We start from the raw sequence: 12,775 nt of genomic DNA on the forward strand, positions 1-12,775 counted from the left end.
CGCGCCACCCTGACTCCATGCATGTGTGGCGACATTTTTCGAGAAATGTAATCAATTATTAAAAATAATATTTACAATACAATACAACAAAAACAGAACCTTCGGCCCTCTGCCCTCTCCCCTACGCACAGGGTGTCCAAAGATGAGGATGGTGGGTGGGAAATGCAGCCAGAAGGCAAGGGGCAGCCCCTTTAGATAATGGAACAGGGGATGTGTGTGGCAGCCTAAGGCTTTTCCCAGAATCGAGAGAGAGGTTAGTTTAGTTTAGTCTAGTTTATTGTCACGTGTACTGATGCATTTGTTGTGTGTACAGGTTTTTTTTATTTATTTATTTATTTATTTATTTTTATTTATTACAACAAAATTTATTCAATTATTAAAAATAATTTTACACTACAATAAAACAAGCCAGAACCCACCACCATAAATACAATACAAACATATATCCATAATAAACTGATATACAATTATGATACAATCCTTATTGAGGATACATTCAACACCCTGCAGAGCCCAGCGGTCCCGGAACTCCCTCAGGGTGCCCACAGACAGGGCGTATTCCCTTTCTAATCCCACCCGGGCACGGACGTAACCCCGGAAAAGGGGCAGGCAGCTGGCTCGGGTAGAGCCCTCCGCCGCCTGGCGCCGTGACTCGCGGATGGCCAGCTTGGCCAGGCCCAGGAGCAACCCAACCAGGACATCTTCAGCCCTACCCTCTCCCCTACGCACAGGGTGTTCAAAGATGAGGATGGTGGGTGAAAAATGCAGCCAGAAGGCAAGGAGCAGCCCCTTTAGATAATGGAACAGGGGATGTGTGTGGCAGCCTAAGGCTTTCCCCAGAATCGAGAGAGAGGTTTGTTTAGTTTAGTTTAGTCTAGTTTATTGTCGCGTGTACCGATGCATTTGTTGTGTGTACAGGTTGGCAGTTTTAGTTTTTAGTTTTAGTTTTTAGTTTTAGATTTTAGAGATACAGCCCGGACGGAAACAGGCCCTTCGGCCCACCGGGTCCGCGCCGACCAGCGATCCCCGCACACTAACACTATCCTACACCCACTAGCGACAATTGTTATTTTACATTTACCGAGCCGATTATCCTACAAACCTGCGCGTCCGTCTTTGGAGTGTGGGAGGAAACCGAAGATCTCGGGGAAAACCCACGCAGGTCACGGGGAGAACGTACAAACTCGGTACAGACAGCGGCCGTAGTCGGGATCGAACCCGGGTCTCCGGCGCTGCATTCGATGTGAGGCGGCGACTCTACCGCTGCGCCACCGTGGCCGCCCGGTAGGTTACGATTGTAAATTGTCCCTAGTGCGTGTGCAGAGATCGCTGGTCGGCGCGGGCTCGGTGGGCCCAGGGGCCCCGTTTGCGCGCTGTATCTCTGAGATGAACCAAACCAAATTAACAACCCAAGTAATGACTTGTGTGGAGGAAGGAACTGCAGGTGCTGGTTTAAACCGAAGATATGTTGGAGTAACTCAGCGGGACGGGCAGCGTCTCTGCGGAGAAGGAATGGGGTGACATAGAAACATAGAAATTAGGTGCAGGAGTAGAGGCCATTCGGCCCTTCGAGCCTGCACCGCCATTCAATATGATCATGGCTGATCATCCAACTCAGTATCCCGTACCTGCCTTCTCTCCATACCCGCTGATCCCCTTGGCCACAAGGGCCACATCTAACTCCCTCTTAAATATAGCCAATGAACTGGCCTCGACTACCCTCTGTGGCAGAGAGTTCCAGAGATTCACCACTCTCTGTGTGAAAAAAGTTCTCCTCATCTCGGTTTTAAAGGATTTCCCCCTTATCCTTAAGCTGTGACCCCTTGTCCTGGACTTCCCCAACATCGGGAACATCTTCCTGCATCTAGCCTGTCCAACCCCTTAAGACGTTTCGCGTCGAGACCCTCGATCATCTGGAGAGAAGGAATGGGTGAAGTAGTGATTTGGTTTTTTTGCTTCTACCCCCTGGTGTTTAGGTTCATATTTCTCTCCTCGTGGAGGGTGTATGCTGGCATCGTGGAGCAGCCTCTGACCGAAAGCTCTTCCCACCTGGTCAAGAAGATCATACACCACCAGAAATTTAGAAGCCAGACGTACGATTATGACCTGGCCCTCATAAAGCTGGAACGGCCACTGGCGTTCAACGGTAACTCCACCTCTCTTTCCTTTCGGGGAAACTTATGACATCGTACCTCTGAACTCTGCCGGAGGAAGTAGAGAATTGGTTCCAATAGACAATAGACTTACTATTCAAGAGACATTTGGTCAGGTACATGGATAGGACAGGTTTAGACAATAGGCAGTAAACAATAGGTGCAGGAGTAGGCCATTCAGCTCTTCGAGTCAGCACCGCCATTCAATGTGATCATGGCTGATCATCCCCAATCAGTGCCCCGTTCCTGCCTTCTCCCCATATCCCCTGATTCCGCTATTTTTAAGAGCCCTAGGTAGACAAAAGTGCTGGAGAAACTCAGCGGGTGCAGCAGCATCTAAGGAGCAAAGGAAATAGGCAACGTTTCGGGCCGAAACCCTTCTTTAGAGCCCAATCTAGCTCTCTCTTGAAAGTATCCAGAGAACCCGCCTCCACCACCCTCTGAGGCAGAGAATTCCACAGACTCACAACTCTCTGTGTAAAAAAAGTGTTTCCTCATCTCCGTTCTAAATGGCTTACCCCTTATTCTTAAACTGTGGCCCCTGATTCTGGACTCCCCCAACATCGGGAACATGTTTCCTGCCTCTAGCGTGTCCAAACCCTTAATAATCTTATATGTTTCAATAAGATCCCCTCTCATACTTCTAAACTCCAGAGTGTACAAGCCCAGCCGCTCCTTTCTCTCAGCATATGACAGTCCCGCCAACCCGGGAATTAACCTTGTAAACCTACGCTGCACTCCCTCAATAGCAAGAATGTCCTTCCTCAAATTTGGGGACCAAAACTGCACACAATACTCCAGGTGTGGTCTCACTAGGGCCCTGTACAACTGCAGAAGGACCCCTTTGATCCTATCAATCTCTGCTTTAAAAATACCCAATGCCTTGGCCTCCACAACCATCTGTGCCAATGGATTCCACAGATTCACCACCTAGAAAGGAATGAGCAGAAGGATGATGGGGCACCTCATTGAAATGTACAGAATAGTGAAAGGCCTGGATAGAGTGGATGTGGAGAGGATGTTTCCACTAGTGGGAGAGTCTAGGACTAGAGGTCACAGCCTCAGAATTAAAGGAACTTCTTTTAGGAAGTAGATGAGGAGGAAATTCTTTAGTCAGAGGGTGGTGAATCTGTGGAATTTTTTGCCACAGAAGGATGTGGAGGCCAAGTCAGTGGATATTTTAAGGCAGAGATAGATAAATTCTTTATTAGTACGGGTGTCAGAGGTTACGGGGAGAAGGCAGGAGAATGGGGTTAGAAGGGAGAGATAGATCTGCCATGATTGAATGACAGGGTAGGTTCGATGGGCCGAATGGCCCAATTCTACTCCTAGCACATGACCTTATGACCTCTGCCTCTCTATCGCACTGTGCCTTGAAATTCCATTTTTGGAGCACACTCTCAGGAAGTGATCGCCATGTCTCATTTCAAATGTAGATTGGATCCAGCCCATCTGCCTACCGAACTCGGGACAAGAATTTCCGAATGGCAAATCCTGCTGGATCTCAGGCTGGGGGCTGACGAGTGAAGAAGGTGAGGCGAGTCTTGTAAATGGTTTTGTGGTTTCCAAACTCCACCCCCCGCACGGTGGCACAGCGGGTAGAGCCGCTGCCTCGCAGCGCCAGAGACCTCGGTTCGATCCTGACCACGGGCGCTGTCTGTACGGAGTTTGCACGTTCTTCCTGTGACCGCGTGGGTATTCTCTGGGTGCTCTGGTTTCCTCCTGAAGTGCAGGTTTGTGGGTGAATTGGCTTCTGTAAATTGCCCCTAGTGTGTAGCGTAGAACTGGTGTCAGACCAACCGTGAGTTCGATCCTGACCACGGGTGCTGTCTGTACGGAGTTTGCACGTTCTCCCCGTGACCTATGTGGGTTTTCTCCGGGTCCTCCGGTTTAGTTTAGTTTAGAGATACAGCATGGAAACAGGCCCTTCGGCCCACCGGGTCCGTGCCGACCCACGATCCCCACACATTAATACTATCCTAAACCCACTAGGGACAATTTTTACATTTACCAATCCAATTAACCTACAAACCTGCGCGTCTTTGGAGTGTGGGAGGAAACCGAAGATCTCTGAGATTGAATGAATGAAATACCTCTATAAGGGGAGGCCAATTAAGACTGAAGTGAGAATAAACCTTTTCACCCAGAGAGTTGTGAATTTGTGGAATTCCCTGCCACAGAGGGCAGTGGAGGCCAAATCACTGGATGAATTTAAGACAGTTAGATAGAGCTCTAGGGGCTAGTGGAGTCGAGGGATATGGGGAGAAGGCAGGCACGGGATTATTGATCAGCCATGATCACAATGAATGGCGGTGCTGGCTCGAAGGGCCGAATGGCTTCCTCCTGCACCTATTTTCTATGTTTATATATTTCTATCTGCCCTCATCCTCCTACGCTCCATGGAATAGAATTAGGGGGAAGGGCCTGTTTGCACGCTGTATCTCCAATACTAAATTCCACCCTCTCCCTTGAGCCTCACATCCTCCATGTCATTAAAACCTCCTTCTTTCATCTCCACAACATCGCCAAACTCAGACCCTCTCTCACACCGCCCGCTGCTGAAAGACTCATCCATGCCTTCATCTCCTCCCGACTGGACTACTGCAACTCACTTCTCCTTGGCATCAGCTCCACCTACATCAACCGACTCCAACTGGTCCAGAACGCAGCCGCCCGACTCATCACCCACACCAAATCCTGGCATCACATCACTCCAGTCCTCCACCTATCTCCCACCGGATACATCCTGATCCTCACCTACAAAGCCCTCCACCATCTGGCCCTCCCATATCTCACTGACCTCCTCTCCCCCTACCAACCCTCACGGTCCCTCAGATCCACATCAGCCGGTCTCCTCTCCATCCACAAGTCCAACCTCCGCAATTTTGGGGACAGAGCCTTCTCCAGGGCGGCTCCCAGGCTCTGGAACTCCCTCCCCAACTGATCCGCAATTCCGTGTCCCTCACCATCTTCCAGTCCCGCCTCAAGACCCATCTCTTCACCTCTGCCTATCCTTAGCCCCACGTGCCCTCCCTTTTCATCTGTGCATTAATTGCCTCATATTGTGTCTTGTATTGAATTCTGTCTTTACTTTGTGTACTAGTCATGTCTCTACTATTTATTTCATTCCCCTTACATGTTTTTCCTCTACCTGCTAAATTTTTGTAAGGTTTCCTTGAGACTCTTGAAAGGCGCCCATAAATAAAATTTATTATTATTATTATTATTATTAAACTGAAACTGCTTTTACGATGCAGCGGATGAAATCTCACTTGATCTGCGTGAAGCGGAGGTCCCGCTGATTGCCAACAACATTTGCCGCCGTCCCGATGTTTACCACAAGAGGATCAGTTCCAGGATGATCTGCGCTGGCTACCTGCAGGGAGGTGTGGACACCTGTCAGGTAAGGGCTGAAACCTGGCGAAAAGATTCCATCATCCCCACCACAACCGGAGAGCGGTCCTGAGCGACTCTCCACCTCACCGGAGACACTCGGACTATCCTTGTTTAGGAAGATTCAAGATTCAAGAAAGTTTATTGTCATGTGTTCCTGACAATGAAATTCTTGCTTTGCTTCAGCACAACAGAACATAGTAGGCATGAATACAGAACAGATCAGTGTGTCCATATATGCCCATTATATAAATATATACACATATAGAAACATAGAAAATAGGTGCAGGAGGAGGCCATTCGGCCCTTCCAGCCATTGCGATCATGGCTGATCGTCGCCTATCAATAACCCATGCCTGCCTTCTCCCCATATCCCTTGACTCCACTAGTCCCTAGAGCTCTATCTAACTCTCTCTTAAATCCATCCAGTGACTTGGCCTCCACTGCCCTCTGTGGCAGGGAATTCCATAAATTCACAACTCTCTGGGTGAAAAAAAAAATTCTCACCTCAGTCTTAAATGACCTCCCCTTTATTCTAAGACTGTGGACCCTGGTTCTGGAATGAATAAGTAAACTGATAAATTGCAAATAAACAGAATAAACTATGTTCAGAGTTTTGTCCGAGCCAGGTTTAATAGCCTGATGGCTGTGGGGAAGCAGCTATTCCTGAACCTGGTCATTGCAGTCTTCAGGCTCCTGTACCTTCTACCTGAAGGTAGCGGGGAGATGAGTGTGTGGCCAGGATGGTGTGGGTCCTTTGATGATACTGCCAGCCTTTTTGAGGCAGCGACTGCGATAGATCCCCTCGATGGAAGGAAGGTCAGAGCCGATGATGGACTGGGCAGTGTTTACTACTTTTTGTAGTCTTTTCCGCTCCAGGGCGCTCAAGTTGCCGAACCAAGCCACGATGCAACCGGTCAGCATGCTCTCTACTGTGCACCCGTAGAGGTTAGAGAGAGTCCTCCTTGACAAACCGACTCTCCGTAATCTTCTCAGGAAGTAGAGGCTCCGATGTGCTTTCTTAATAATTGCATCAGTGTTCTCGGACCAGGAAAGATCTTCAGGGATGTGCAGATGCTGGAAAAATCGAAGGTAGACAAAAATGCTGGAGAAACTCAGCGGATGAGGCAGCATCATAGATGCTGCCTCAACCGCTGAGTTTCTCCAGCATTTTTGTCTACCTCGGACTATTCTTGATCGGACGTTGCTGGCTTTACCTTGCACTCAACGTTTTTCCTTTCTCATGTATCTATACACCGTGGACGGCTCGATTGTAATCACAATCACGTATTGTCTTTCCGCTGACTGGTTAGCACGCAACATAAGCTTTTCACTGTACCTCGGTACACGGGACAATAAACTGAACCGTCTATTCTATTGAGCGGCACGGTGGTGCAGCGGTAGATTTGCTGCCTGTCTGCGCCGAAGATCCAGGTTCGATCCCGACTGCAGAGTTTGCACGTTCTCCCCGTGACCCGCGTGGGTTTTCTCCGCGATCTTCGGTTTCCTCCCACTTTCCAAAGGCGCACATGTTTGCCCGCTAATTGGCTTGGTGTAAATGTAAATTGTCCCTAGTGTGTGTAGTTTTCTCTATGTGTTCCGGTTTCCTCCCACAAGAACAGGTTTGTAAGTTCATCGGCCTCTGAAAAACTGTAAGTTGTCCCTAGTATGTGTTTCGGATATGGGGAGAAGGCAGGAACGGGGTACTGGCTGTGGACGATCAGCCATGATCACATTGAATGGCGGTGCTGGCTCAAAGGGCCGAATGGCCTACTCCTACATCTTTTACCTATTGTCTATAGGATGGTTTCAGTGTATGGGGATCGCTGGGCGGCATGAACTCGGTGGCTTGAAAGGCCTGTTTCCATACTAACTTCCACACACTGGCAGCCCGTTCCATACACCCACCATGCTCTGAGTGAAAACGTTGCCCCTCGGGTTCCTATTAAATCTTTCCCCTCTCACCTTCACCCGATGCCCTTTGGCCCTCATTATCCCTACACTCTAAAGTTCAAAGTAAAGTCTATTCGAGCCTAATCCTGCACCTTTTATCATCTTATATACTTCCGTCAGGTCTCCTCTTAGCCTCCGACCAGCATCTTGTAAAGTTCCCAATCCGTGGGTTTTCCGTTTACTTTGGATCTGAGTGGTCACGGTGGCGCAGCAGTAGAGTATTGCATTCACATGTTTAATCAAAAATGTTTTATTATTAATGTTTAATGTCCTATGTGTCATTCCTAATTGTCACTGTGTGTCATGTTGTCACTTGCGGGCGGAGCACCAAGGCAAATGCCTTGAATGTGAATACTTGGACAATAAACGTATTAATTCATTCACGGAGACCCGGGTTCGATCCCGACCACGGGCGCTTGTCTGCGCGGAGTTCCTGCGCTCTCCCCCGTGACCCGCGTGGGGGTTTACTCCGAGATCTCCGGGTTCCTCCCACACTCCAAAGGCGTACCGCTACGTAGGTCAATTGGCTTGGTGTAAGTGTAATATCCGTTTGAATACACACAGGGGGACAGTGGTGGACCGCTGGCCTGCAGAGAAGAGAGCGGATGGAGGTTGGTGGGGATTACCAGCTGGGGAGCTGGCTGTGCAAACCAGAACAAACCTGGCGTCTACGCCAGGGTCACCGAATACCTCGAGTGGATCCACCAGCAAATGGAGGTAATGGCACGGACATGGCCCAGCCTACGTTTCATCGTTTAGTCTAGTTGTAATTGTAGTCGCAGTTGCAGTTTTGTTGTAGTTTCATTGTAGTTTCAATGTAGCCTTAGTTTAATTTCAGTTTCGTTGTTTAAATTAGTTGTACTTTAATTTTAGTTCAGTTTCAGTTTTGACATTTTAATTTAGTTTGTTTACAGTTTAGTCTTCATTTCTATTGAAGGGCCTGTCCCACTCGGGTGTTATTTGCGTGTCATTTACGCGATATCATTTATAACCATATAACCATATAACAATTACAACACGGAAACAGGCCATCTTGGCCCATCTAGTCCGTGCCGAACACTTACTCTCACCTCGTCCCATCTACCTGTACTCGGACCATAACCCTCCATTCCTTTCCCGTCCATATACCTATCTTCCACTGGAAGCTCATTCCACACCGCTATCACTCTCTGAGTAAAGAAGTTCCCCCTCATGTTACCCCTAAACCTTTGTCCCTTAATTCTCAAGTCATGTCCTCTTGTTTGAATCTTCCCTACTCTCAATGGGAAAAGCTTATCCACATCAACTCTGTCTATCCCTCTCATCATTTTAAAGACCTCTATCAAGTCCCCCCCCTTAAGCTTCTGCGCTCCAAAGAATAAAGACCTAACTTGTTCAACCTTTCTCTGTAACTTAGGTGCTGAAACCCAGGCAACATTCCAGTAAATCTCCTCTGTACTCTCTCTATTTTGTTGACATCTTTCCGTAAATGACATCATTTACACGTCACAATGCACGCGGTGACATCATTTACGTCTCACGCGCGCATCATGACGCACACATAGCGTGCATTACGCGCGCATGGCACCTGGTGGGTCGCAGTGGCGCGCGGCGCACCTGGATTTTGGGCTTTCACAAAATCTTCGCGCGCCACCTGCAAATGACTCCCAAGTGGGACAGGCCCTTTAGTTTTACATTTAGTTTCAGTTTTACTTTTCCTTTAGTTGTAGTTTTCGTTTCATTTAGAGATACAGCATGGAAACAGGCCCGTCCATCGCCCGTTCACACTAGTGCTCCCAGTGTGTAGGGAGTGGACGCGATAAATGGGATAACATGGAAGTTGTGTCATTGGGGGATGGATGGTCGGCATGAACTCGATGGGCCGAAGGGCTTGTTTCATGAAGGATCTCCAAACTAAACTAAACCAAGGGACAATAAGGTTCATCCTTACATAAGGAAACACAGAAACATAGAAAATAGGTGCAGGAGGAGGCCATTTGGCCCTTTGAACCCAGCACTGCTATTCATTGTGATCATGGCTGATCATCCCCAATCAATAACCTGTGCCTGCCTTCTCCCCATACCCCTTGACTCCACTAGCCCCAAGAGCTCTATCTAACTCTCTTTTAAATTCATCCAGTGAATTAGCCTCCACTGCCCTCTGTGGCAGAGAAAATTCCACAAATTCACAACTCTCTGGGTGAAAAAGTTTTTTCTCATCACAGTTTTAAATGACCTCCCCTTTATTCTTAGACTGTGGCCCCTGGTTCTGGACTCCCCCATCATTGGAAACATTTTTCCTGCATCTTGCTTGCCCAGTCCTTTTATAATTTGATATGTTTCTATATGATCCCCCTCTCATTCTTGCAAATTCCAGTGAATACAAGTCTAGTCTTTTCAATCTTTCCTCATATGACAGTCCCGCCATCCCGGGGATTAACCTCGTGAACTGAAAACGGACACTAAACTCCAGATAAGGTCTCAACGTCCTTAAAAAGAGCGGCCCTGAGCTACTATCTTCCTCACTGGAGACCCTCGGAGTATCTTTAATCAGACTTTGCTGGATTTTATCTTGCACTAATCATTATTGCCTTCATACTGTATCTGTACACTGTGGATGGTTCAATTGTAATCAATGTATAGTGTTTCCGCTGACTGGATAGCACGCAACAAAATAAGCCTTTCACTGTACCTCGGTACACGTGACAATAAACTAAATGATATAACTGAAATGTAACCCCCCCCCACACACACATTTGATATTCATTTTCCCTTAACATGGGGGAGGAAAAAAAAGCATATTGAGTATAGGAGCAAAGAGGTCCTTCTGCAATTGTACACCAGAGCCCTAGTGAGACCACACCCGGAGTATTGTGTGCAGTTTTGGTCCCCTGATTTGAGGAAGGACATTCTTGCTATTGAGGGACTGCAGTGTAGGTTAACAAGGTTAATTCCCGGGATGGCGGGGCTGTCATATGCTGAGAGAATGGAGCGGCTGGGCTTGTACACTCTGGAGTTTAGAAGGATGAGAGGAGATCTCATTGAAACATATAAGATTGTTAAAGGCTTGGACACGCTAGAGGCAAGAAACATGTTTCCGATGTTGTGGGAGTCCAGAACCAGGGGCCACAGTTTAAGATTAAGGGGTAAGCCATTTAGAATGGAGTTGAGGAAACACTTTTTCACACAGAGAGTGGTGAGTCTGGGGAACTCTCTGCCTCAGAAGCCGGTGGAGGCCGGTTCTCTGGATACTTTCAAGAGAGAGTCAGATAGGGCCCTTGAAGATAACGGAGTCAGGGGATATGGGGAGAAGGCAGGAACGGGGTACTGATTGGGGATGATCAGCCATGATCACATTGAATGGCGGTGCTGGCTCGAAGGGCCGAATGGCCTACTCCTGCACCTATTGTCTATTAATGATATTACTTCAGTTAATCATGCTTTTAATCTACTTTCATTTCACAGAAGGAAGAGTCAAATGGCTGAAGAGAACCAAAAGTGAAGCGTTTGAATAAAACCACGTCTAAGTTTTGTCCTAATTACACAATGAGTCATGTCTCAATATGAACATTGCAATCTTAGCATATGTTACATGCCCAGTGGGGAAGGGTGAGAATTAGTTACATATTCACAAGCTGCTAGACTTCCACCGGGTGGCGCAGCGGTAGAGTTGCTGCCTTACAGCAAATTCAGCGCCAGAGACCCGGGTTCGATCCCGACTACGGGTGCTCTCTGTAAGGAGTTTGCACGTTCTCCCCGTGACCTGCGTGGGTTTTCTCTGGGAGCTCCGGTCAAAATTGAAATTCCTGACTACCATGTGATTTCAATTTGCATTCTTTGTGGTATTAGTTTAGATTACTCGTCATCTAATCCAAATCTCACAGGTCTTGAGGCCAATCAGCCCTTTGCAACTATCCCAGATCCTTGAAGCAATCAGATTAGTCCCAGTTCCCCGATCTCCCGGTACAACATGGTGTTTCCATTTCTTTTTTGCCACCTGTGTGGTTTACAGTGGTATCTGCTTCCATCACATGACATGGAGCACCTGTGGCACAGCGGTAGAGTTGCTGCCTTACAGCGCTTGAGACACCGGTTCGATCCCGACTACAGGTGCTTGTCTTTTTATTAGAAGTAAGTACAATAAAATGGTATCATAGATACCTAGTATATATTGACATGTTGTGGTTCATGTACAGCTTCTTATTTTTTTTTAAATTTTAACAGTAAAAAAAGGGCTAGAATGAGAATAGAAAAGGAATAGAGAGGCGTGTGATATCGGAAAGTGAGAAGAAGAAAAATGGAGAAGAAAGAAAATAGAGAGAAAAGAAGAAAAGGTAAAAGGAGGAGCAGAAGAATAAAGAGGAGATAGCTATTTATTATTCTTGACCACCATTCACCCAATCCTGAAACAGACAATTTCTATGTTTGTGTTGCTCCATATGCTTGTAAGAGTTCAAGTTCAAGTGAGTTTATTGTATTGTATTGTATTCAAATTTATTGTCATTGTCTCAATTTGAGACAACAAAATGAATTTCCCTTACAGGCAGTATCATTAAAAAAAAAATCATAAAAAAATAAATAAATAATAAATAAATAATAAAATCTAAATAATAATCTACATATATCTAATAAAATTGAAATTCTATCTAAAAAAAAAAAAAAAAAAGCATCTACATCAGATATCCATCGATCAATACATAAAATCAGTCCGCATCAGTACGGAGGATGGCACCATTCGTCCAGCCAGCTGCTCCTTCCTCCGTGTTCATCCGTGGTCAAAGTTGTCCCTGTATAGGAACAATGAAATTTTTGCTTTGCTTCAGCACACAGAACATAGTCAATGGCATTTTTTAAAGAGAACAGATCAGTGCTGTCCACTATACCATAATTCAGTAATATGGATATACCCATGCATGTGGAATATTGGGTTGGGGGATCAACCATTGTGGGGCAGACCCAACGGAAAATGGGTTATTATATAAAAACTCAAAGTTTTGCAGTACGGATCCTTCCTGTTTGATAGCCTGACGGCTGCTCCTTACTATCAGCTTCCAACACACTGGAGACCAAATTGCTTAGGAACACTGAACTAGTTGCTGTTAGGAGGCATCTCCTTTCTTCAAGATGTAAAGTTTCCAACGTGTCTGAAATCCACATTTTAAACGTTGGTGTTGATGTGTTTTTCCCAAACGTCAGTACAAGTGTTTTTGCCGTCATTAAACCATAATTCAGGAAAGACTTTTGAAACATATTCAATTAAAATTCTGATCTTCCATTAAAAAAAAAAAAAGCACAAA

The 12,775-nt window shown here is 46.6% G+C and overlaps 1 protein-coding gene across 2 annotated transcripts in view; it reads left to right on the forward strand.

The window, feature by feature from the left end:
- Positions 1–11,822, forward strand: part of LOC129703052 (transmembrane protease serine 3-like) — a 38,680-nt gene extending 26,858 nt beyond the window's left edge. Inside the window, exons 9-13 of one of the 2 annotated variants that reach the window (XM_055645240.1) lie at positions 1,977–2,146; positions 3,590–3,685; positions 5,411–5,556; positions 8,064–8,216; positions 10,944–11,821. In XM_055645240.1, the coding sequence (XP_055501215.1) occupies positions 1,977–2,146; positions 3,590–3,685; positions 5,411–5,556; positions 8,064–8,216; positions 10,944–10,964 (586 nt within the window). In that variant the 3' untranslated portion in view covers positions 10,965–11,821. Of the gene's footprint in view, positions 1–1,976; positions 2,147–3,589; positions 3,686–5,410; positions 5,557–8,063; positions 8,217–10,943 lie in introns of both variants that reach the window. The other variant, XM_055645241.1, reaches the window with a different exon arrangement.
- The last annotated feature ends 953 nt before the right edge of the window (positions 11,823–12,775 follow it).

Source organism: Leucoraja erinacea, chromosome 13 (genome assembly GCF_028641065.1).
Source record: "Leucoraja erinacea ecotype New England chromosome 13, Leri_hhj_1, whole genome shotgun sequence".
Taxonomy (NCBI): domain Eukaryota; kingdom Metazoa; phylum Chordata; class Chondrichthyes; order Rajiformes; family Rajidae; genus Leucoraja; species Leucoraja erinaceus.